Source organism: Mesoplodon densirostris, chromosome 20 (genome assembly GCF_025265405.1).
Source record: "Mesoplodon densirostris isolate mMesDen1 chromosome 20, mMesDen1 primary haplotype, whole genome shotgun sequence".
Classification (NCBI taxonomy): Eukaryota; Metazoa; Chordata; class Mammalia; order Artiodactyla; family Ziphiidae; genus Mesoplodon; species Mesoplodon densirostris.
In genome coordinates this window covers 9411572-9438937 of record NC_082680.1, presented here as the reverse complement: position 1 = coordinate 9438937, position 27366 = coordinate 9411572, and the positions used below count along the sequence as shown (strand labels likewise).

The 27366-nt window shown below is 39.5% G+C and overlaps 1 protein-coding gene across 1 annotated transcript in view; it reads right to left on the bottom strand.

Annotated features, from left to right (window-relative positions):
• The window catches only part of CSMD1 (CUB and Sushi multiple domains 1), a 1461432-nt gene that overhangs the window by 179752 nt on the left and 1254314 nt on the right, over positions 1-27366 (bottom strand). The window contains exons 32-38 of the mRNA XM_060085850.1: positions 23019-23213; positions 18490-18606; positions 14560-14673; positions 12876-12971; positions 7731-7934; positions 6606-6730; positions 6140-6236 (exon numbers count right to left, since the gene is read on the bottom strand). Coding sequence (XP_059941833.1) covers positions 6140-6236; positions 6606-6730; positions 7731-7934; positions 12876-12971; positions 14560-14673; positions 18490-18606; positions 23019-23213 — 948 coding nt within the window. The remainder of the gene's footprint in view (positions 1-6139; positions 6237-6605; positions 6731-7730; positions 7935-12875; positions 12972-14559; positions 14674-18489; positions 18607-23018; positions 23214-27366) is intronic.

Genomic DNA, 27366 nt, shown 5'->3' with positions numbered 1-27366 from the left:
TCCTCGGACAGCTGTAATTAAACCAATGACTCCAGGTAAGGACTCCAGCCATCCGTCCCATCACTTGGTTGTCAAAGGCTCTTGGAAGATGATGTGAACACAACTCAGCTCATAATCATCCCTGCAGAGCCTGGGTGACCTCCTGTGTCCCCACGTCCATCCACACTGTTAACACCCGCTGAAGTCCTCCCATCAGAGGCCCCCTCCCTCTCCGTGACCTGTGCTGCCCTACCGGCAGCCGTCAGGCCCGAACGAGCCAGCCTCCTCCATCCTTCTTGGTTTCACTCACTCCATCCCTCCATCTTGACCACCATCATCCCAGCACAAGCCACCAGTGCTATTAACCAGGATGAGGGGATAGTACCACACTCCTAACTTGTTTCCTGAATCTACAGTTGCCTCAATCCAATTCATTCTCCACTCAGGAGTCTGAAAGCTCTTTTTAAGATGGACACATGTTATGTCATGTTACAGTTCTCCTAGATTCCTGGTCATCTTAGGATAAAATTTCAGCCTCCTTGATTTGACCTAAAGACCCTGCCTGATCTAACTACTACCTGCATTTCTAGCTGCTTCTCACTACTCTATTTCACAACTCATTTTCCTGTTCAAGGTGTTCCCATAATTGTAGTCTGGGATGCTCTTTCCCTCTCCTCTATCCATTTTGCCTTTCTTATTCCTACTCATTCAAAAATCTCCACTCTTCTCAAACTAAGCCTCTTACTTATTCATTCAATAAATATGTGTTTACCAGCCAGATGAGCCTTTTAACCACCTCTCCAAACAAATCAATTACTTTCTGACCTGGTGCAAAGCAGAGATTCCCCTGATTAGGATAGAGCCTCAAAGACTTGATCTTCATTAAATACATAAGGACAATGAGCAGACCGATCTTGCTGTACAGAATACGGAATTATCAAGGTTCTCATCAGTCTGCTACTCCTAATCTTCACAGCAGTCGCCACTTACAGCTCTTGTCTGAAATAGCCACTACTGATTTTCAAAGTCCTTTCTGCCTTCTCCCTGCACAATCCTTTTTCTGCACACAAAATAATCTTTTTACAAATGTATAATTCTTACAAATTTCATTTCTAGACATGGGTGTAAGAGATGTATTTTATTAAAATTCCAAATCAACTTCAATATGCTTTGAGGATTCCTCCTGTGAAATTTCATTACTGGGGATTCCTTCTCTGCCCCAGGATGGTAAACAGTCCCAGACTTTTGGTTCTCTGCTTTTTACTTCCCATGGGCTCATTCCCCAAGCTCACACAGTCCCTTGGATCCCAGGAGTTCCAAGGCCTTTGACAGATGCTCTTGGCCTTTCTAAGTGCATCAGGCTACCACTGTCCTTCTGAGGTCCTGCCACCTCCAGGTGGCCCTGCAGGAATTCAATGATACTTAAATTCCCAGAGGGAGCCCAGGCCTGGGGAACTCTCTAACCGTCTTTACTGTCAGTCTCCTCAAGCACTTCATCACCATCCCCTCTGCTTTCAAAAGCTGAGATTCTTGCAAGAGCAGAGGGAGGAGAGGGTTTTCTCCATCTAGGCCAAGGCACAAGCAAAGACCTGGCTCTCTCATGGGATGAGGTTGGGAAAAATACCAGTGGAGTGAGATGCAAATAACATCCCACCAATAAAATATCCTATTCCAAATGCCAATGAGTTTTTAATTGATTCCTAAAAATATATTCTAAAAATATATTAAGGACTTCTTGACCTTGGATTAGCATGTAGAGTCTCTTAAAGACTCTTTGGGTTTATAGTTTCACCCTCAGTATGAAGATGTGCTTTATTTAACTAGTAATGTGTATACTGACTGTGTCTTTGGCCAATCAGTATAAAGAGTGTTACTAGACTGTTTTGGAAGAAGAACAGTGATAAATGGAGGACAAAAGAAAACACCAGGTCCACTCCTTAAAGACTCTGTGTGTATGTGGGGGGGGGGGGCGCATGTGTATGCCCACACGTGTGTAAATTCTTTGGAAGCTGGATTCCCCACTTGAGATTCGGGGGCCTGTGTCTCAATCCATTTCCCCTGCCTACCAAGGTGGGGCTGTCTCTGGGAGGTGGGGGTCTTTTCGGAGCAGAACCGTTACTATACAATTCACTACAAGACACTCTAAGTGTTTGCTGAATGACAAACATTTAGAAAATGTCTTCAGATTTAACCCCTTTGTTATCTGACCTTGGTTTGATGGATGAAGATAGATACATACATACATAGACTTTTTTTAATTGCACAGTCATGGAGCGGGAAACATAAGCCTATTCCTGCTGGTCAGCAGACACATATAAAGAGAGATTATTCCTTGAAACTAATTAATAGCTAATGGAGTGCAGATAGGGGAATGTTGTAAAGTGAGGTGACCTCAAGACAAGAAGGAGACATCCACCAAAAACTCCAGTTTTAAGCCATTTTTTTTCAAATTGTATGAGGTTTGCTGTCCTCTCACTCATGTATTATTTCTGTATATTTGGATAATGTCTGCAGAAAGAACAATGTTATCTAACCAGGTAAGTTTTAATTACAGCACCTGTACTACTTTCTGCCTGGTTTTACCTGTAACTTCAGGTAATCAGTGTATTTAATAGCCTCCAGCCCCCAGTCAAGTCATTTCCACACACAGGTACTCAATACACACTTTTGACTTTTTGTTTATCTTCCCTGTGTTACAGTGGAATCAGAAAAACTGCTTCCACTCCTGACTCTGACACAAATTAGTTCTGTCACTGAAAACATTTGAATATGTTCTAATTCTGTAAAATAAAGATAATAGTCCATCCCTTATATGTGAGTCATACATGTGCTGTGTGTGTGAAAGTGCTTTGTGGATTATCACATCCCCTCTAAATGTTCTTATTAATTGCAGCAAGTACATTCATGAACGACAGTCCTGTTTGTACTTCTGTGATGATATATAGTCATTTGTTTTCCTACAAAAGATGCTGGATCTCAATGCCCCAGGTGGCATACGAGGCGTGCTGGGGGTGCTGGGAGGATGCTAGGCGTCCGGCACCTGCTGCAGCCACAGAGAGTCCTGCCCTGCGTGCCCCTGCAGGGGACTCCCACTTAGGGCTCTGCTCAGAATGGACTCTCAGAAGAAGCTTATTCCCACCATTCAAAATGCAACTGAGAGATTTTTAAAAAACTGTTGCCACAGGCAGAATACTTTTGATCTCATTGTCTCACTGTGACCTAGACAGAACCGCACACACAGAAAGCTGAGAAATTGCATTACAGCTCTGCAGACTCCACTCGCAGTACATGGATATTTACTTTCCCTCAATCCCGATTGTCAGCTACAAATTGGTATGAATTTTGCTCTCTTATCCACTTAAAATTTATAAGCTTAAGTCTACTTCCCAAAATGATTTTAAATGGCTTACAATGTGAGTCCTAATACACATGGCTATCCAGACAGAAAAGGAAAATCAAAAAACTGAATTTATGCAAGAAGTGAGTCAATCATTTTTCCGGAAATATGCACCTCTAACAACTACCCATTCTTGTTTGTTTTCAGTCAACAACTAACTTTTAAAATGAGCTCAGATTCTCCTTTTGTAAATATTTTGAAAGTATCATAGGAACAAAAAAGTGTAAAACATATTTTAGACATTTTAAAACATATTCAGATTTCATGGCTGATGTGTCACTTCTTCCATATAAAGTTAAAAAAGACTCCTTTTAAAATATTTTAAATAATTTTTAACTTAAAGTTGCAAATATAGTACAGAAGACTCCCATATACCCACTATCTGGCCATATATTACATAATAATGATATCTATGTCTATGTTTCCACAATACGTATGTGTGTAAAATTATTTTATTCTAAACCCTCTGTGAGCAAATTGTAGACATGATGACTCACTTCTTGTAAAAACTCACTGTGCATTTCTTCAAACAGAGCAGTTCTAAAAAAACCCCCAAAACAAAAACAAAAAAAACGAACATAGATGCAACAGTACCATGTATTCTAGAGAAATCACTGGAATTTCGACAATCTGCCAATAATGGGTTTTCCAGCAAAAGTACTCCATCCATGATTACTTCCCTTCAGTTTTTTTTTGTCTGGAATAGTTTCTTAGTCTTTCTTTCCCTTTCATGAACTTGATACTTTTGAAAGATACAAGCCACTTTTTGTGTGTAAAATATTTTTCAAAATCAATTTTTATTTTAGAAAATTATAATTCAAAACAATTATTTTTACAAATTATACCATGATAAAACTTAATAAAAATTACTCACGTGAAATATTTTTCTTTAACATTTTATATGTTAATCAAATGCATGCCTGACAGGATTTGTTGTTGTTGTTGTTTACATAGGGGGTTCTCACAATTTTAGTATTATATCAATATTCGTTTAAGCTGAGACTACACTCGAACATAAGTTTAGAAAATGGCATTACAAAAGATTGGGAGTGAGTAGTTTAAAAAAAACAGAACAAAACATGCAGGGCTGCTGTGCAGTAATAAATCAGATGTTTTCACTGCCGTAAGTCTCAGTGCAGCCAAACTTCAAAACCAGCCCTCTAAAAAAGATGAAGGCAGTTAATAAAATGATTTTCCTTTAGCAACGTAACCTCGACAGAGAATGTCTAATGTTTTCTGACTAGATTCAGATGGTGATGCATTTTTGGAAAGAATATCAAAATGTGATGCTGTATTCTTCAGAGGTCACCATGTTTGCTGGCTCTCAGGGGTGTGAGGGAGCTGCCTTGGGACGCTTCCAGAGGCTAATTCAGGGCACTTCCTCTCACACTCAGCTTTTAGTGACATCATGCTGGTTGTTTGAAATCAGCCCTGGTGGGGGTATTTACACACCACAGCAACTGCAATTCTAAGCCAAATCAAGTTTTTTGTTCATATGTTTGTTTTGAGAGCAGGTTTATCAGTTCACCAGTGCGCAGGTGTCCTGATACTGGAGATCTTAACATGACTGCCTGAGGAAGGTGGTGTCTGCCAGGCTTCTCAACTCTTGAGTTACTTCTTTCCTCCTTTGCAGTGAGTGAGGACTGGGTGGGGAGACGCACTGAGACTGTGGCTCTCTGTTCCTCACCAAAATCTCACACGTTAGCTTTAGCATTCACTGATGTTCCAGTGTGAATCATTTACCGTCCTACTGGTTGCCAAATGGTGATTCTCTAATTCTACCTCCTTCTAGATTTATTAGTTTGGATTCTGCAAGGGGAGGCTTTCTCTTTCACTCATCCCATTCACGCATGTATCTATTTACCTCAGTATGGATCCATACATTTCTATTTTATACGAAATGGTTCATCATGTGTGCTTTCCCCATCAGAACCTTGGAGTCAGCAACTCCCCAAGAAGCACTAGTTCCTTTAAGGGAGAATGGTATGTAAAGTGATATCTAGAAACCTAGAATTGGGTATGAGGTGGGTTCATGGCTACTGGGGTTATTGTTTTACACCTCTCAAAAGACAGAGGTAGGAAATACGTACATACACACACACACATCCACATCCACACTTATATTTTCCTCTATGTCTACAGCTATACATATGAAGACGATGAGTTCACACCAATATCTCGAATTCAAATCCGTCACAACCAGCTCCATGCCAGCCTTCCTCGTTTCCATTTTTCCAACTCCCTTCTCAGTCATTGAGAAAGTCAGTTCACGTCATCCTCCATATGTTTACTTATGTTCTCAGTTCTCACGTGTGTCCCCAACCTTCCATTTGTACCCCCTACCCCCTTGCTCCATCACCTCCTTACGTGGTCCCCAACTGTGCCAAACACGTCCACAAGCATATGAGAAAAGGAAAATCAGCCAATCTGAAGCTCATTCCCCCCACCCCCTCACACAATTAACTTCAGTGAGACACCCTGTTGGGTCCACAGGGTAATAACCCACTCTTTCTTCCCAGCTCGGGGGTCCGACAAAAGTGACCCGCTGCCTTCACATCAGCCCTCCTGCTCATGGACGACAAAGCTTTCTCCTTCACACCTGCGTTTTGGTGCTCTTGTTCTAAGACTCCCAACACTAGAGAAACCGTTATGTGTATAGAAGAGTCTCCTAGAGAAATGTCAGCATTGAGTGTTCTCTTGCAGTTTGTCAGTGTTTGATGATTCTGATTCACAGAAACACGGGGATCGGTGCCAACATCTTACCTGAAAAACTTCCTAGTCTCGGTGCAGTCACATCACCGCCATCGTAAATCTCAAGAGAGTCCCAGTTCTGCTCTGTGGCAAAACTGATGACTTGAATCTACCAAACAATAATAGTAACTTAATATTTATCTTTTGCTTAATAAAATTAGACTAGTCCAATAGGGTTTTCATGAAATTAAAACTATACATGTAAGAGAAAAGCGAAACCAAAGAAAATAGATCATGGAAGTGACATCCAAAAACTTCTACAAATAGCACTTCTGATAGATTTTATTCTAAAAGTCTATCATTTTTATTTCAAAGGTAGAAATATAATTAGAAACACTTTGTAGAAATGGTAAGAAAAGAGGAACAGGTTATGGTTTATGTATTTAGAATAACCAATACAAAAAGGGGAAAAAAAGAAAGGAAAAACCCATGGGCAAAAGCTTTGTTTATTAGTAGACTCTGGGCTTTGAGAACTTACCTGAATTCCTGATCCCTCTGTAACTATGATCTTCCATATACAGTTTAAGTTGTTACCATATGGTTCAGGGTAGCCGGGGGATAAAATTGTACCTCTCCGCTGAGTGAAATTGCCACTGCAGGGGACTAAAAGACAAACCCATATTTAGTAAAAATAAAGTACAGTGAAGAACAACATTAATTTTGTACTTAGTGTTCTTTCACTGTGTGATCAGCTATTAAGAGATATTTTACATGGACTATGGTACTTTAAAATGGCATTTTTAGCCAAGGTCAAATTTAGCCTGTTCTCTCCTTTTTTTTAACATCTTTATTGGAGTATAATTGCTTTACAATGGTGTGTTAGTTTCTGTTTTATAACAAAGTGCATCAGCTATACATATACATATGTCCCCATATCTCCTCCCTCTTGTGTCTCCCTCCCACCTAGTCTGTTCTCATTATCAATACCATAGATTATTATCCGCTATGCTGCTAAGTCTCAGGCACTGTCTAACGATGTCATCTCTGAAGTGAATTCTGTTTAGAGTAACTGATCTACTACAATTTAAGAAGCTCTGCAGAGTTTTCTATATGCAGACACGCAACTCAAAATGATATTAATGGGATTTATGAGCAAATCCAGAGAGGAGAAGAGACGCTTAAAATGCACAGATGAATTCAAGTGCTAAATCATGATTGCACTGGAGGTTCTTACACAAAATGAAGCAAATAAACTATAACCAACAATGGCATTGTTATTCAGGCTGCGTTAACCTATTACTTTTCAGACTTTCATTAGCACCAATTTATTAAAAGAGCATTACACAAGTAATGTAACAAATCAACACTGTAGTGATTTTTCCCCCAAATGAAATTATGTTGTATACCCATGGCTTGAGAGGGCATACTTAATAAGTATTGAGAAGGAAAACATGTTTCATACTTGTTAATCTGATGAGTTGTTCCATGAAACAATAATTTTTAGGGTTTGGTTGCTACTCGATTCTTTCTGATAAACTGCCCTTTAAATAGGTCTGGAGCATGGATCAGTTCATGTGGACTGAAGAGCAGCTCTTTAGTGCCGCTGTGAACCCGGGATGGAGGACCACGTGCAAGTTATCCCACCTTAGGGACACATGCTTACCTACACAGCTTGGGATTGTGTCATTCCACTGAGCGAGAGCGTTGGGCACGGACTGACAGCGGATGGCCATGGAGCCCTGCAGTAGGTATCCTGGGTTACACTCAAAGCGAACGATGGAGCCCACTGAAAACTCCAAACCAATTCTCCTCCCATATCTGGGCTCGGGGACAGAGCTGCACTGGGTGTCACTGGTCCGAGGAACAGCTAGAGGCAAGACACACAACACAACCATCTGCATGTGCATCGTGAAGCCATGATATTTCCTTGAAAATAGAATTTAAGATGAGTCTAGAAAGAATTTATGTTAATGTGGAAGTTAATAATGCCTTTCACAGTCTCTGTAGGGGACGATTTAGGGAGCACTTTCACATCTACACGCATCTTCATGTCAACCTTGAGGACCACCTTGTATTCCCATTTCTGACGAGGAAAACATGGCATATGGAGAATTAGTGCTTTATGAGGACTGAGCGATATTCATGCATTTACAATTAATTAAGCACCCAGATCATTGCGCCGGGGATAATGAGATGACTAAGAACTTGTACTTATCCTCGATGACCTCAGACTCTAGTAAGAAAAGCTGTTACATAAAGGATTATTTATAAATGGCCATGGTGATTTAATAGCAAAATTAAAAATAGAACTACCATATGATCCAGCAATCCCACTTCTGGGTATTTATCTGAAGGAAATGAAATCACTATCCTGGAGAGATATCTGCACCACCATGTACATAACAGCATTATTTGCAATAGCCTAGCTATGGAAACAACCTCCATGTCCACCAATGGATAAATAGTATAGTGCATACCTACAATGGAATGTTATTCAGCCATTTAGAAAGGAAGGAAGTCCTGCCATTTGCAACAACATGGATGGACCCGTAGGACATACGCTAAGTGGAATAAGCCTGCACAGAAGGACAAATGCCACATGGTCCCACGCATAGGAAGCAATTAAGAGAGACAAACTTATAGAAGCAGAGAGCAGCCGGTGGCTGCCAGGAGCTAGGGGAGCGGCAAGTGCGGAGCTGCTGTTAAACAGGTTTAAAGCATGTCATGTAAGACGCCCAAGTCCTAAAGATCTGCCACACAAAGCTGTGCCTATAGTTAATGGTGCTGGATTATGCACTGCTAATTTTAAACAATGTAATCCGTTCATTTTAAACAATGATTTAAAGGATTTAACCTGAGAGGGTAAATCTCATGTTACCATAATAAAAAAAAACCCACATACCATAGGAAAACATACAATTAAACAATTCATTCTGTACAGAAAGACTTGGGAGGGAACAGAGGGGAATGGGAGCTTGCACCACGGTCTCAGAGCAGAGCTGGTGATAAGACCCAGCCGATGGCCTCATTCCCAGGGGTCTTCCCATTGGACCAGCAATTCAAAAAAGGTGTGTATTTGGGGCCAGAAAAAGTCTCTAAGTGCAACATAACTACTTCACAGAATAGAATCAAAGGGACTTTAATGAGAGTGGGTTTCATGTACCAAGAGGATGCTGGGCTTTTCTCCAGCCCCGGCAGGGGTCACGGTGGTGGTCCTTGATGGCCACTAGTTGGTAAGCCAGACTGCAATGACCACAGTGGCCATGAGCAGCAATAAAACCAGCATTATCATCCCCCTGAGAACCCACACTCACATTCTCGACTTTACTCACCATCCTAGAGACAGTGTTGGAAAGGGGACCCCCACCAGGGGTGTGGAGAGACAGTGCTGAACTTGTTAAGAAATAGTAGGTGAGTCTCCAACATGGGGGGTTTCTGAGGACTATTTGATTTTTATGTTTGCATTGACCTAGAAGACCTTGACATTAGGGGTGGTATATTTTCTATGGAGTGACAAAGAGCATTAAAACCTGTAGAACCACATTTACTGATCGCAGGTTCTGCCAGTCTCTTGGTCCCAGAGCTTAGGAAGAGGAGGGGTAGCTATGGGAATCCCCACCACGGACATTCAGGGGATTCCCGGGTGCTAGCGAGTGGGGATGGAGGGGGGGTTTCTCCTGGATGCATAGAAGGAAATCTAAAACATTCTGAACACGTTCGTGTTTAAAGGCAAGCACTGTACTCCTCCTAAGTGTTCAAGGGAGATGTTACAGTGTCCAGAAGTGACTGTTAGAATGATTACAAGGACTCTTGCTCCAGGAGGACGCACTGTGGCGTGAAGGGTCACCCCGTCAGCCTTCTTGGGTGCCCATGTGTCCTCATGCACCCTCTTACCTCCCTCACTTCTCAATGTATCCTTCTACTCCAAAGCAGCATGGAAAGCAAACAAGCAAATACAACCCAGCAGAGACATAAAAGTTACAATACTTGGTAAAAAAAAAAGCCTCTATACTTCCATTTCTTCACCAGATCAGAGGGGCAGCAACATCCTCACCACCACCGTCTCCGTGTTGTTCACCAGGATGACGAGGAGGGTCAGGAGCTGCCCAGGTCGCGTACTACAACTTTTTGTACCTGACACCTGCACTCATTCTCCACCCAAGTCTGAACAGCTCTTTACAACAGAACTGTCTGTGAACAAGGGTTACACAGCCCATAGCCATGCAAGTCAGAAAGTCCCTGCGCAGTTTTAAGCTTTAATAACTTATGGAGGGGTCTCCCTGGTGGCGCAAGTGGTTGAGAGTCCGCCTGCCGATGCAGGGGATACGGGTTCGTGCCCTGGTCTGGGAGGATCCCATATGCCGCGGAGCGGCTGGGCCCGTGAGCCATGGCCGCTGAGCCTGCGCGTCCGGAGCCTGCGCGTCTGGAGCCTGTGCTCCGCGACGGGGGAGGCCACAACAGTGAGAGGCCCGCATACCGCAAAAAAAAAAATAAAAAAATAAAAAATAAAAAATAACTTATGGAGGAATGGAGTCGTATGTGTTATGTGAAAGCACTATTCAGAAAGTTTTTACACAATAGAGTTCAAATAATTTCTAGGCTTCCACTAAACTACTATCTTTCAGAAGGCCATGTCCAATTTAACTTTTGAGATGTACTGAAAACTTTCCCAGGTGCTCCTGAGTGATTTATAAATTGCATTCACGATCCTAGTTCTTTAGATCCGAAGGATTTGGCTTTGATAAAAAGACATCCATTTTTGCATAAACTCACTGCAGGAACAAAGCAAGATAACGAGATATATTGGAACTTTAGAAGAAATACTGAGTATGTTAGAGACATATTCTTAAGTTAGGACAAATATTGAGTATGTTAGAGACATATTCTTAAGTGCAAGGAAAATATATTCCTTCTATAAATGATTTCCCCTTCTTTTCACTTATATGTATGTTATACATTTTAATGATAATATGTTGCTTTAAAACAAGAAATATAATTTTAAAAACCATGACTTCTGAAGATAACATGTGCAAGTAGGACAGACATAGGGTCATGTGCTTCAGATATTTTATTCGATAATCTGATCAAATTTCTAATCTTCATCAAAAATTAAAGGAAGTCCCTGATTGAGACAGACAATGCCAGGAACTTGCATTTTTCCAGGACAAAAAATGTACTTAAACCAATTGGTCCAGTTTCCTTAGAGGTCACGCCAACTTACTTTGGTTTGTGAATCTGCTTCTGCAAAGTAACACAGAATTTATTTAAAGAAAATTAGAAGTGGGTGAGAGGTGGGTTGCTTAAACTGGACCCTCTCCTATAAAGTTCATTTAAAAAAATACTGGTTTAATTATTTATATTTTAACAAAGGTTTAATTAGAACAATGTAACACATTTTAATGTAATAGCATCATCACCCAAGCAATTGCTCCTTAAACTAGATTAGAGATATCTTTCCTCCTACCTGCCCATCACACATCATTCTCACTCTTTTCATAACTTTTTTTTTTTCTTTCTTTCTTTTTGCGGTATGCGGGCCTCTCACTGTTGTGGCCTCTCCCGTTGCGGAGCACAGGCTCCGGATGCGCAGGCCCAGCGGCCATGGCTCACGGGCCCAGCCACTCTGCGGCATATGGGATCCTCCCAGACTGGGGCATGAACCCGTATCCCCTGCATCGGCAGGCGGACTTTCAACCACTGCGCCACCAGGGAGGCCCTTTCCATAACTTTTAAATCATCTTATTGACGAACACTCAAGGGTTTTATCGTGAAATATTTTGAGGCCATACATTTCACAGTGTGCGATTATCAAAAATCATTTGTGAATGATATGACAGATCGTTACTCTCTATAATTTTATGAAAAACATGATGTTGTCAAGCATGTTTTCTGGAGGAGTCTTTATTAAAGGAAGGAAACCATTGCCAGGAAGTGATTCTCCTCCACTTCTAAAGAAAAGGTTCAAGAGCGGCCTGTAATCTATCCAGCCTCCAGCAAAACTGAGGCCTAGAAAAGCTAAGTATTCTTAGTTAGTTTATCGCTGAAGATGACAACCTCTTTCCCATCTCAGCTGTACAGTCATCGCAAGTCACATCCAGAGTCAGGCTCTGTGCCTCTGAAAGTGGATGGACAGTCCATAGGGTGTTTTTTCAAATTCATGTAATGGATATGCAAACTGAAGGTGAACTAGAAACAGGAAAAAAAACTGCATTGTTCAGAAACTTTGTGCAATCCCAAGCATTTTGAATAAGCTCCAAATTCAAAAATAATTATACAGGGGTGAAAGTGCCTAAAATTAATAGAATACAAGCAAAATAAAATAGGTATTTCAAGGGACAGAAACATGGATGGTATTCTGGGTTTAGTTTGGTTTTGTTACCTTTCCTTGACAATTAGTTCTTACAGTAAGATTTGAAATTGTACCATGCATTTTAAGTGTATTTCATTAAGACAGTTACTAAAATCTATTATGAAATATTTTACTTAATTTTAACTAGGTTAGGCAAAATATTATAATACATTTGAAATCATTTTGCAAATTGTGTTGCGTTATACTAAGGTAATCTAATCAATATTTGTTTCATCATCATGCCAGATAATCGAAGCATTATTGTATCTTTGTCTTAGAAGTATCACATCTAATTGTCAAAAGAAAAAACTTTAATATTTTAATTAAATAATTTCATTCTAAATACACGGATACCCTCAAATTCTTAAAGATTAAGAAAAAGTGCAACTCAGATGTTTTGGTGCTGAAACCAGTGGTACGAGCAGTGTGTGGAACCGGGCGGAGGTAGCAGAGACGCACCTTGATAGACGAAGTGAAAACCCCGTGCAGGCGCCCCACTCTTCGCGCTAAATCGGAGCAGAATCTGATTGGATGTGGCCAAAGGTAACGTTTCACCTGGAGGGAAAAACAGACAGAGATAACACGCAGGATCCATTCAGTGCACAGCCTGTGGTGAACAATGTTTGGGAAAGTAATCATTAACTTGGAATTGCACTTTTAATTTTTGAACTTTCATAAAGCTTTGCTTTGGCGTGTAGAACCCAAACACATTGTTTCTACAAAGATTTAAAAACTCTGTTCTTGCCTTGACATTCCATTAAAATGTTGTTTTCATCGTGATCTCCTTTATGCTTCTTTTTTTGTGTGTGTGCACAGCACAGGCTCCGGACGCTTAGGCTCAGCGGCCATGGCTCACGGGCCTAGTCGCTCCGCGGCATGTGGGATTTTCCCGGACCGGGGCACGAACCCGTGTCCCCTGCATCGGCAGGCGGACTCTCAACCACTACGCCACCAGGGAAGCCCCTATGCCTCTTTTGAAGAAAGCACTGATATAGGCCAATTAGCTGATAATGTGGGAAACAGAAGTGGGTGAATCATTGACTCAGAATCAACTTTGACAGTTACTTGCTAGGATTTTACTCAGAATTAAGAAAATGTCTCAGAATCCAAAGCTGATATTAAAAAAAATAAAGAACTCAGAAAAAAAAAAAAAACCCATGAAATGTATTTTTCAGCTCTTAATGTGCAGGAATGGTCTCGAGTACTCTGAGAGGCGTGTGAATCGCTTAAGCTTTTCAGAGGTGAATTTGTCAGGGTGTATCAGTATTTTAAATGTGTATCTTCTGATGCATTTCTGGACATTACATCATTGGACACTGGTCTTAACAGGACATAGGTCTTAAGACCTGTGGTTAGTAATACTGAGAAACTGGAAATAGCCGAATCTTAGCCTTGGTTGATCACAGGCCATGATGCAGGAGTATGGCTTGATGTTGTGTTGGTAAATGATGACAATGTAGCAGTGGTACGAACGAGGGCCATGACATCCATGAGGGGTTGGGGTAAATAAACTCCTTCATTAACCCATGTGAATACTATTCAGCAAATGGTATTTGGTGTATATTCATATTTGTTGATAGGGAAAGACCTCTACATGTGATTTTAAATGAATGTATGGGATAAAAATTAAATTGTGAAAAAATCCCATGTTTTATGAAGTTCCATGTATGTTTACATGCATATATAGGGGCACACATGAATGCATGTATGTGTATACACATCTGCACCTTTATAGACGTGTGACTGTGGTACATCTCCACACGTACGCATTTAAAAGTTTGGAATGAGTCAGACCAAAATGTCAATAGTGTTTATCTTCAGGAAAATTACAACACTTAGAATAGAAAGCAAAGTAACAAGATAGTTTATTACCCCTTTTTTCTGATATTTTAATTTTTCACTGAGATGGATATTATATTTTCCACAATCTTAGTAAGCAAAATGATAAAAACAGGTGATTTTATATGTGGGATAAAAATACATTTGAAATTTTACATTGAAAATAAGATTTTACTGAACAAGCAAGCAAGTTCAAAGATGATTAAATTTCTCCTTCACAAATGAAAATAAAAATAGACGAGTTTAAAATTAATTACCCTGGCTGTGTAACTAGAATTAAAGACAAAATTCACTGAAAGTTTACCTGAATGAGACCCAGAGAGTGAGCTGAGAAGTCTGGCCTGAGGGTGTGTTCCATCAAACAGTTCGGTCAGGTCATTCAGTGCTGTCTGGAAATAGGCAAACTGCCCAAATACCACTGAAAATAGAGGGGGTGGGTCGGCACAAAATGCTTTTTATAATGAAAGAAATGAAAATGGTGATCATACTGTTTATTGATACCTCCCAAATATCATGATCCTAAGTATCCTGTAAAAAAAATTAGCTTATTTTCTCTGCTTTCTAAAAGTTTTCTGTTGCTTAAACAATTTTATTTTGCTTCTTGATCTTTTGGTACTTAATAAAAGGAATAAAATTACTGTTCCATGTACAGTTTGAACACTAAATGAAGACTGTTTTTTTCTTATAATACTATGTTAGGATAGTAGAAGAATAGCCATAAGGTGGTCCTATTTCTTTAAGAGTAATTAATGACATTTTATTCAGTGAACAGTAGGTATGGAATCAAGATACCCATTGGTTTTTGGGGGTTTTTTTTGCGGTACGCGGGCCTCTCACTGTTGTGGCCTCTCCCGTTGCGGAGCACAGGCTCCGGACGCGCAGGCTCAGCAGTCATGGCTCACGGGCCCACATTTCCTCCAAGTAAAACATCTCAAGTATTCTACTACTTCAAATTTAATCATTTTTGTATTCAAATGGATAGTATACAGGGCCTTTAGAGTATTTAGAAAAACTTGTGATTTAGTCTCCATTTACAAGCAATGATCAACAATTATCTATGTGTAAGGTTTAAACTAAAATCATTCTAAATCATTCTGAACAAGAAATGGAGGTGTGTGTATCAGTTATACATGAAAGAATTAATCTATGTGTTGGCAAAATGGAGGAAAATCTAACTATAGCAGCTGGTGTGTCTTTATATTATACTGTATTACATTATATCATATCATATATTATATGTGGCATATATTCTATTACATATATGTATTACATACAGTGCACATATACATGCATGTATAACACATTACACATATATGTAAGAGAATATATGCATATATATATATATATATATATATAGTACTTTAAGATTTTATAATCTCCAAGAGAAGCACAATTAAACGAAGCATGTGAGCAAGGTGAATTTCCCAGTGGCTGAAGTGCTCTGAACACAGGCACTAGAAAGAGGGACAGAATTTTCTTCTGGATCCCATGAGGGAGGCTCCTGCATGCACAGCCCTCCCTTCACTGTCCCCCCACCTCAACATTCAGTCTTCATCTTGCTTGAGTCTCGTTTGTAGGAGAAAAGTGAATCTCACACACATAATTCCTACCTTCTTTTCAAGAAATGCTTAGAAGGCATAAGCTTTATAGTGGACACTAAGAATGAAGGGCTGATCAAGATAGAAACTTTGTCCCAGGAACATCATATGCTAAGGTCTGCGGTAGTTCCCACAACAAATACAGAGGCAGAGTGTGGGTGTCCGGAAGGACGAGGGGCCTGAACAGCAGATGTCTGCCAAGGGCCATAGCTAGTCAAGGAAGGCTGTTCCTGCAGCTGGAAGACAGGGGATGAGAAAGTGCAGGTGGTGTAGGGAGGGAGGGGTGGTTTCCAGCTGTGGAGACAATGATGTTTCATGGGGGAGACAGCATTCCTGCTTCAGCCTTAATGAATGGCAAAGGAAACCCTTTTTGTGTAAGAATGGGACACAAGGGGCTACTTCAGCAAGCGAACAAAAGGAGCAGTATTTGGCAGGTGAATGGTCTGTTTTGCTAACACTCAGTGGATAAAGGGGGCGGGGAGGGACGGGGGGAGCAAGGCCAAGCAGCCTGAGACTTCAGAGCCCAGAAGGCCAGGAAACGCATGGATTTTGCTCTGGGGGCAAGAGGAGTGAGTGAAAACGTTTATCAAGGTGTTTTCATGATCAGATTTTTGTTCTAGAAAGGATACTCTGGTGATGCTTTTGGATGAAAATAGGGAGGAAATTAGGATAACTGATGACCTGTCTTCCATGACACTTCCCATTCGGAACTTGTGTAAGAAGCCCCTTCCCACAATAGGGACAGTCACCCCATCCCATAATATTTGCTGGGCATCTCAGGCACACAAAGAGTATTTTACTCATCTTAGCACTTATAACAATCATTGAATTAATTGTTAACTGGTCGATTCACTTCTCAGAAAAGAGTTAGGAAGGGGGGAAAAAAATAATAGATAAGGTAGTATAGGTTTTTATTAAGGATTCTTTATAACTATTTTATTCCAGACTAAAGTTTTCTGCCCAGATCGAATATGATAAATTTATGCCATTAAACCTTTCATATTGGTAAATTATTATCAATATTTAGGATAGGATTGTAACTTTTTTCTGCTGAAAAGTCATAATTGTGTTGTGACAACTCAATAAAATTTTATAATAAACTAAAATCATAAACTCTGGCTGCTACATTCTATTGTGATAATTATATTTTGTCAAGCATCCATGAATAAAAATAAAAGGAATATTCATGGGAAAGTAATTGGAGGAATGTTGTTGGGAATTTAGGTGAAAAAATGTATTAACTGAGGCTAAATAAGGGACTTTAGAGGCATTGGTCCAGCATAAAGAGTGAAAGTCTAGGACTTATTCTAAGTTTTACTGTCCATTTTTTTATAACAAAATAAATACTTTGAAGCCCAGTCTTTCAGTTTTTAAATGAGATTGATATTTTCCATTTGCTCATAAAGTGGACCCACTCTCTGCCTTTTGGGAAGCTGGTCCCTCTGCCTCTGCCTTGGTTTCCGTGTTCACATCCATCACTCTCCAAGTCCCAGGCACATGCTCGTCTTATCATGGCAAGATGATACAAGGAAAGCCTTGCCTGAAAACTCAACTATCCTTGAGAACTGGCGGAAAGTAGAAGCTAAACGATTTGGCTTAAGAGACTAAGCAAGTTGCGTCGCACAGTTCATGAAGAGCCCGTGATCTAAAATACCAAATGCTGAAATAAGTGCCTGGGGGGAGGTTTTCATTTGATTTTAAGAAGCCTGTGATTAATATAACAGAAGTTCATAGAAATCATTTGTCTCCCATATGCAAGTTTCTTAAGCAGAAATTAACTTTCTTGTCATATAATTGTATTTTTAAAATGTTTTCCCTCAAACAGAATCTAACCTTAGAATTTTTATCTGTTTTATTTCTATGAGTGGATGGCTGCTATTTTGAGTATATAGAAAAAAACCTTGACTATGCTGGGTTCTAAACTTTACTGTTGGGAAAAAGGAACTATTCCATAAAATTATAAAAGCTACTATCTGGTTGACTCCAGGAAAGAATCTAACACAAAAATATTTTCCTGGTCAAGAGTGAGAGGGAAGATGTGGGGATCCGGTGTTGAGTAAATCACCAGGAAACCACCAGAGAAGGATCTTCTAGAAATGAAGCCACCCCAGAAAACTGGCTCAGGTTGGAAGCAAAGTTTAGGAGGGAAACCAGGATGCCAGGTTTGGAGGGGTCAGATAGGACTCTGCCTGCTTTTACATCTCCTGTCACTCAAAGGTGTGTTCACTGATCCAGTGATTTCCAGGATAATCAATAACCAAATATGTGTTGCCAATACCACACAGGCTGATCAGTGTTCCCCTGGCTCACATGTGAGGCTGCAATCCTCCTCTACACACTAAACAACCAAAGGAGAAATGCTTTTTTCTAACAAAAATAAGAACAAAGGCAAATTTATTCTCTCTGATTATTCTGGATCAGAATCCGAGAAGGAAATTGAAGAATTTTATATCACACTGATAAAAGAATTGTAGTGGATCTTGTATAAGACATGTTTGGAAAACCTGTTACTTTCAGTCATCTCCTTTTATATTATTTTATTATACCAAGAGCTGGGATATTTGTTTATAAAATGATGGAAATATTAACACCGAAAGAGATATGATGGTGAATTAAAAATAAGAAGAAAATCTTACCAAATTCCTTTGGTACCGTTATGGAATAGAGGCAGATCTGACCAGCTGTATAATTGTGAGGGTAGTTGGGTGACAAGACCACTCCTTCTGATCCAGTGTACTGGCCTCCACAGGGGGCTGAAACAGACCAACGGAGAATTACATGCTGTGCGTAACCACATGGCAAGTGACAAGTGACCTAAAAATGAAAGCACTGAACCAATGAGCATGATTATTCGAAAACTTAACAAAATATCACAGTTAAAATCTGATCTTACATTGCTATCAAAAGTAAAATAAAAAGAAAAACAAAGACTGACCAGGTGAGAATAAAAGTACTTCAACTTAAGAGGAAGACCTAATATTATTTTTAAGGGCGTTCTCAGACATGCTAAAATAATAATGAAAACAGTTGTCATGATAATAAAAACAGGTCCGATAAAGAAAAATTCTTAAGTTATCAATACATCAAAAGCCTACCAGAACTTTCTGGTTGATATCAACCATCATATTAACTTAAGAGATACAAAGATTATTTCAGTTTTCTATTGTCTTTATATTACTATGGGACTAAAAAAAAGTAATGTTTACTTTTAGTTCTTGTTGTGTTTTCATCGTAGATTCAGCTCAAGAGTGACATGTATAGTTACTAGTGGGTGTGGGGTCTCTTCCTATAAGTTCCATTGAAAGCTGAAGGAACCTAAAACTACAGTCAGGGCAGGTACATTGATGAGGTGCTATATGAACAGTTCAGAGAGAGAGCGAGTATGTGTGTGTGTGTTTATTTTCCCTCTGATCATCTTGTTACTCTCAGCATTGCTCTTGCTGAGAAAATAGAAAAATACTGTAGCCTGGATATTCAAAATACTATTGTTAAACATCTTAAAATAGACTTTCAACTAAATCCCAGTTTCGGGATTAAACTGAAAATACTTCAATTCCTCATATTTTTACTTAAAAAGAGGTCCACGTCTGCTCATCTACTTAGGACACTATTTATCCACTGAAGTGACGCCAACTGCACCTCAGCTGTGCCCTTTGTGGCCTGACTGCATGCCTTCTTATCCTAGATACACCTTCTCTAATCTGAATTCAGAATTATTTTTCAGTATTTGAGAAAGTTTATATTTCTATAGCTTACTTCTTCTTAATGTGACAGTTTTCAAGCATTAAAAAGGATAGCAATCGGGGATAACGTGTCAAATCTTTTGAGTGTTAAGTAGCACGTTGTTAAGTCCTAATTGATGGACGGGACTTCCTCCAGGATTAATAAAGCTGCTCAGAACTCTGAGGCTCATGTCAAAGCACCTCATTGATGATTTGGCAGGAGACTTCCCAGGTCCAGCTTTACGCAGCTGGAAAACTGAAGTCATACTCTAAAAGTCAAAGGAAGACAGCTTAAATACCTGACAGTTATCATCTATTTATGATCAACTAGTAGAGATTTCCCTTAACTAAGCTAAGAGCAGCCTTCACGCTGATGTCTTAACTCAGAATAATTTTATCACCCTAAAACACTTACCATGGTTTTTTTTACAATCTTAAATAGAAAAAAAAATTTTTCACTTTTAGATACAGGAAATTGCTGTAAGTTAAATTTCAAAGCTCAAGGTTTTCAGTGAAATGCTGGGAGCCTCATTCCACCAGTTTAGATATATCACTTAATTTTAAGAAAATTAGCCATATAAATTCAACCAGGTTATTTCAGAACTATAATTTTTCTTAAACACTCAAAAGTTCAAATTTTTAAAAATAAGTACAAATGAAGAATGGAAATCTATTTTCTTTTAGACATATAAAACTTAAGCACATCATTTTGCAAATATCCCTTTTCTATTAAAAAGTTTATCTATTTCAAAGTTTAAACAACAAGCATAAATGAAAAGTGGAAATGAATCTTCACTGAGCTAATATTTTGATGCCCAAATGATCAAACAGAAATCTTATCAAACAGAAATCTTATATCTTCTGATATATTTGTTCAAGTATAACCACAAAAATTTATTTCTTTAATGGGTAGGATGAAAGATCATTACTTTATGATAATAGAAAACACTAAAAAATAAAAAGGATAAAATGAAAGAAAACAAACATGGCATTTTAGGTCCTCTGCTACCTTGATAAATTGCGCTACGCTTATACATTTTTCTCCAGATTTAAAGATAAGCACACAAACTGCATAACATACTTCAAACACAACCAAACATTTGTGAAATTGAGAAAAATATGTAGAGAATTTTCATTTAATTCTTAACAATTACTCTGTCCATGTTACTGTGTTAACCTGAGAAACAGGCATGGTCTTTCTCATGTTAGAAATTCTTTTATATTAATGTGATAAGAGAAGGAAAACAAATATGCTGTTATTCTTTGGTAATTAATGTATTAAACAGATCATTTCCTAAATGAAAAAAGATCTGCAACAGTATTCATTGCAGATGGTAACAAGAAACTGACTCATACATTTGGTTAACTGGAGTATATGTCTCATATATAAAGGCAACAAAATACAATCAAATTTGAATGTAAACCAAAAACAACATAAGTAAATAAAAGCCACTCTGACCCATGAAAGAAACTCCAGGCTGTTTCCATTTCTCTTCTAATTCAATAGGAAACCTCAATGAACAAAAAAATGTAGGCAATAGAAAGAAAAGTTATATCATGAATTTAAAACAAACTAGCCCAAAATACATCCCTTAATATATGAACGTTTAAAATATAGCAACATTCGCTTAGTTTAACTGGTGATCTGAGTGATCCACAGGCATTAATTCAGCACAAGATGTGCTGTTCTCCTTGAGATATCCAAAATAAACTATGGGAGAGGACATTTCTGTTTAATGATTTAGAATTTTTAGCTTTATTTAAATTGAAATAAATAACTTAAGGAAAAATCAGTGTTGTATGTTTTATGCACATAAATGTGATGATTGGTTAACAGAAACTGTGCTTGAGTTCACGGGTCTTCAGATACGGAAAAAAAATCTCTAATTTAAAATTAGATTATTTATCTATTGCCTAAATGTGACCTCAGTTTTCTCATTTAGCCTATGGCTAAAGAATTTATCATCATCCCCCATAAGTTCAAAGTATGTTTGAATTTAATACAGTGCACACTTCTAAGGATGCCATTTTGAGGTGACTCTAGTGAACGTACGAGGACACTCTTCTAACCCCCAGAGAGGAGCGCTGTGATGCCGCTGACTCAAAGCTTACTGTAACGTTTACACAGACACAAAGTCATCATCTGGATGCCCCACACAGCCACGTGGGCCCTTCACCATTCTCCCCTCACACGAACCTCCTGGAATCCGAGAAGCAGCGATAATTATTTCTCTGAGTTTACTGCTAGAGGATAAAATATGTAAGACTAGGAAGATTTCAATTTTCACTGGAAATTGTTTTGGCTATTCCCTGATTTATTCATTTCCTCTGAAAACGTGTGTGAAGTTCGCTGTCTGCGCCAACCTTGAGTACTGCAGTGCTGGAGGACTGGGTTCCTGAACAGAAAAGCTCTCAGGGTCATAAGACAAACCCAGAAACACAGACATGCCAGAGCAACCCAGGGCGTCAGGTCTGTTCACCTGTGTTGTTTGCTCGGATTTTTCACATACTAATTTTCTGAAGCACCACTTTGGTTGGAAGTTACAAGAAGCATCAGAGCCATCCTAAGGAAAAGATGTTTATTTCATCAGTTCAGTGTATCTAACTAAACCGGTCTTTGAGTTCATCCTAAAGTAACCTTGGAATCAATTTTTCTGTCACAAAACTCAGGATTTTACTGTCTCCTTTTTAAGGTGTATTACACAGTCTGGAGTTTTGTCTGTGGAAGCTACCCACCAGACACAGAACCTGGAGGATGGCCCAGAAGTCTGTGTTCAGACCCCTCCTCTCAGCACACCCCCACAAGGGTAACTGCAACCTGACTTCTGTCACTGTAGGATGGCACTGCCTGTTCTTGAAGGTTGACCTTACCCTCTAATAGGTGCTTTTATTAATTTAATGTACATGAGGAATTACAAACTGTTGGTATTTGTGGGGAAATGACACATCCTTATATATGTAATATATGTATATGTATGTGTATATATGTAGAGAGAGAGAGGCAGAGACAGAGAGACAGACAGAGACACAGACAGAGGGAGATACACACACACACACACACACACACACACAGAGAAAGGCAGAGAAACAGAGAAAGACAGAGAGCAAGAGGGAGACAGACAGAGACAGAGACAGAAGCAGAGAGACAGAGGCCACCTAGAGACTGGTAATTCGCATCTCTCATACACAAAAACAGCAGTTAGAAATGCCAAACGATCTAAGTGAGAGAAAAATATCTCCCCTTCCAGAAAGCTGTGAGAATGGCTAATCCACTGGGTAAATTAAATGACCAAGGAAGGTCAAGTTCTTATCCCACGTTGCTCTGCAGGGTTTCCCCACCAGTGATGAGGGGATACAGGACTGAAGTGCAAACTGTCTCCAAAACGAGAGTCCAAATTCCAGAGGGAAGTTATCCCTGAAGGAAACACCGGTTCCATACGTACCATTGCAGGAGGGCAAGACCCGGTTCCAGGCGGGTTTTCCATCTGCTCCGATCACACACGTGATGGAAGATGGGTCAGCGATCTTGTAGCCAGAGTCACACTGGTACGTGACAGTTGAGCCAAGTTTGAAGTCCGTCCCAATCCTTGTCCCATTCATTATGTTTCCAGGGTCAAAACAGGCTTCCCGTGGTTTCTCTGGGGAAGACATGAATGTAAACTCCATGAGGGCAGGAATTTTATTTTTTGTTGTCGGTTGTTTATATTTTTAGTACCTAGAACAGTGTCCAGCATATAAAATATGCTCAAAAAAATTGATTGACTAATTGACCAAGTTGTCAATTAATGTTCAAGTTAATAATTATCATAGAAAAATAGAAAAAACTCCTTTCAATAAAATTATTTCTTATTTTTCAAATGACAATTCACTACAGAATTGTTGTTGAGGTTGATATCCTGACTTTTGTACTTAATTCATGAAATCACAGCACATTTTAGGAAGAGATGGGAGAATTGGGCTTCTCAAAAGGAATTGATTTAATTCATGTAAATTAAGAGTGATTTCTCATGCTGGTGAGATAATCATGGAAAGAAGTTCTGACCTTTTACCACTCTCACTAAGTCAGTGAAGCCACAGTTAGCTGGAAAGCACATTTCCTGATCCATAAGGGTCAAGCCCTGTGTCTGGGATGTAATGATTGCTCAACACAGTTCTATTCTAATTCTAATAACTGCTCAAAGGAATTGAGGGCATGTTACGTATCAGGCGCTGAGATGGGTACACTGCATGTTTTTCATTCAAATCTTCACTCCACCTCTGCAACGTGAGGATGATCTGTGGCCCCATTCTACATTTTGAGAATCTGAAGCTCAAGAGCGGTTAAATAACTTTCACAAAAACGCACTGCAGAGATCTGTCCAGCTGTGGGGGCCACTAAAGGAGCCCTCTGCTAAAAGCCTCTTTTCCCAGATATAAATACAAAGCTCTCTTCTTTCTTTCTCACAGTCCTGTAGCTGTGTGGGTAGTGCCACTTATGTCCTGGTAGCATTAACATTGTAAATGTCATATTTCAGCAGACCTTCCAAATGTCTCTAAATCATGTATCTATATCTCCTTCTGTTGTGTGCAATTCCATCATTTGAATTGCTTTCTGTTTGTGCTTGTCAACGTCCTTCACTCCATCAGCAAAGCCCCTTGTAACGTCAGAAGGCTCTGAATTGAATTTTACAGATCTTCAAGGGATCAATATAGATGTTATACTGAAATGTTTTTCTTCATGTTTTTGGCCTAAAGTTAAGAAAATGCTACTTGTCATGAATGTGTTATTCATGAATGGGGTTATTAATATCAATATAGGCTCAAGGGTAACTTGAATGGATAAAATAAATATGTTTCAGTTCTTTCTATTTGGCTTGACAATCTTTGCCCCAGGGTTAAGCAAACACATAAAAAAATCTCTGGAAAGTATAAATGGAAGCCTGCATTTTACCTTTTTGGGGGTTGTGATCAACGTGGATTATGTTCCTTTTTAAGCATTTTCCCTTCCTGAGTGTCTACTTATGGCCAATGAGTAAATCCACACAGTAGTGTTAGGAAGAAGATGCTCCTGGGAGATTGAGGCAGGTGAGCCGGTAAAGAGTAAAGATGCAATGAGCTCTGAAAACTACATCCTACATCCTCTTAGGAATGGATAACAAACAGTGGAAGAGGGAAAAGCACAAACTTTGTGATGTCCTGCAGGACGGAGAAGAGGCCTGTTTAACTGTATTTATTCAATATCTCTCATTATATTTTTAATGACCTATGTGTCAACATCAGCCAAACAGAGATCTCTCTGGCAACTGTTGGCCTAATTATTATAACCGGCTATTAGAATATTTTATTTACATACTTTGGTTAAAGTGCAACATAAATATATAAACATTATACTATCACGTGTATCAGACATGCTATATTATCATATATATCATACATCATATATTATATACCATCTGTAATGTATTTATCATACATCATATGTATCATATGCCTTGTATAATATATTAATTATCATATATATCATGAATATATTATATCATATATATCAATTGTGGAAACCCCTCCAGGTCCTCTAGTTTTGCTCTGGTTAGAGACTCACAGCAATAGTTGTGTACAGTGTTGGGACCAACACTCTCTAATCACTTTACTGAAAACCAATTTGGAAATTTCAAGGAGTAGGGGATATTCTGATAATTCTTTAACACTGCCTTAGATCCCATAGAGAACACAGACTGTTTATTTTAAGCAAATAAGGGACGAATAAATAAAACTGTGGGCATGAGAACAGTCCTTCCATCGGATGTCGTTTACTCTGTCATCCAACAGAATGTATTGAGTGTCTAATAAATACAAGCACTGGTCTAGGGCATATATTTTTCTCCTATAAAATGATGGAGAAAGGGCTTCCCTGGTGGCGCAGAGGTTAAGAATCAGCCTGCCAATGCAGGGGACACGGGTTCGAGCCCTGGTCTGGGAAGATCCCACATGCTGCAGAGCAACTAAGCCCGTACACCACAACTACTGAGCCTGTGTTCTAAAGCCCATGAACCACAACTACTGAAGCCCGTGCACCACAACTACTGAGCCTGCGCTCTAGAGCCCACGAACCACAACTACTGAAGCCCGTGCACCACAACTACTGAGCCTGCGCTCTAGAGCCCACGAACCACAACTACTGAAGCCCGTGCGCCTAGAGCCCATGCTCTGCAACAAGAAGCCACCGCACTGAGAAGCCTGCACACTGCAATGTAGAGTAGCCCCCGCTCGCCACAACTAGAGAAAGCCCGCGCACAGCAACAAAGACCCAACATAGCCAAAAATAAAAAATACAATAACTAAAATTATATTTTAAAAAATGATGGAGAAAAAACACATGCCTGTTGCCTGGTCAGCCTTTTTTATCACTTTTTGTTATAAGTGTCTATTGGTTTAGTGTACTGTTTGGTTAAATACCACTCCCATGATTTTCTGCTCTGTGTTGCAAATTGAGACCTCTGATGGCCAGTTTTTCTTCATTTCTCCAAATGCACTGCATCGAAGCTTTTACTTGCATTTACTCAGTTGTCAGTTCAGGATGTTTGGTGATAACTCATGGCACGCTTTTTGCTTACAAGTTGTCACATTTCCAAATGAGATGACTTCATTACACAGTGTGCTCTGCCCTGGTTCCTGTCGGTTCCACTTATGGACGCCTCCCAGCATGCCTGTGCCGAAGCCGCCAGGTCCCTGGGGTCACTCGGCAGGACTGCCCCGTGGCTCTTTCTGGTCAAGCCCAAGAGCTGGGTCCTCTCCCTGCTTCCCTCACCGTATGGGTCCTTGTACTTGCTGGATGCTGTATCATTGCTGTGTCCTTCCTTGTTTTCTGATGATTTTTTTTTTCACAGGCTCCACTGGAGAACTTTTAAAGCATGAGAGCTCTAGCGCCCATTTAGAAGGCTCTGCTGGTCCCCAAAGAAACAGACCAAAGAGGCAGCCCTGTACCCCTATCATGAGGGACACAAGTTCTACTGCATTTACTCACTCATCTGCAGATTCTCTTACCCTAGGAAGCCCTGGGGAATACAAGGTGATGACAGATGTACAGTCTTTTTTTTTTTCATTGAAGTAGAATTGATTTACAATATTATATTAGTCACAGTTGTACAGCATAGTGATTTAGTATTTTTAAAGATTATACTCCATTATAAGTTATTACAAGATAATGGCTGTAATTCCCTGGGCTATAGAAAATATCCTTGTTGTTATCTATTTTATACATAGTAGTTTGTATCTGTTAATCCCATACCCCTAATTTGTCCCTCCCCACTTCCTTCTCCCCTTTGGTAACTATAAGTTTGTTTTCTATAACTTTGTGAGTCTGTTTTTGTTTTGTGTATACATTCACTTGCATTATTTTTAGATTCCACATACAAGTGATATTATACAATATCTGTCTTTCACTGTCTGACTTATTTCACTAAGCATAATTTTTCTAGGTCCGTTCATGTTTCTGCAAATGGCAGAATTTAATTCTTTTTTATGGTTGAGTAGTAGTCCATTGCTGGCTCATATGGCAACTCTAGTTTTAGCTTTTTGAGGACCCTCCATACTGTTCTCCATAGTGGCTGCACCAATTTACATTCCCACCAACAGTGTAGGAGGGTTCCCTTTTCTCTATACCCTCGCCAACCTTTGTTATTTGTAGACTTCTTCATGATGGCCATTCTGACCAGAGTGATGTTATACCTCATTGTTGTTTGGATTTGCATTTCTCTAACAATTAACAATGCTGAAAATCTTCTCATGTGCCTGTTAGACACCTGTATGTCTTTC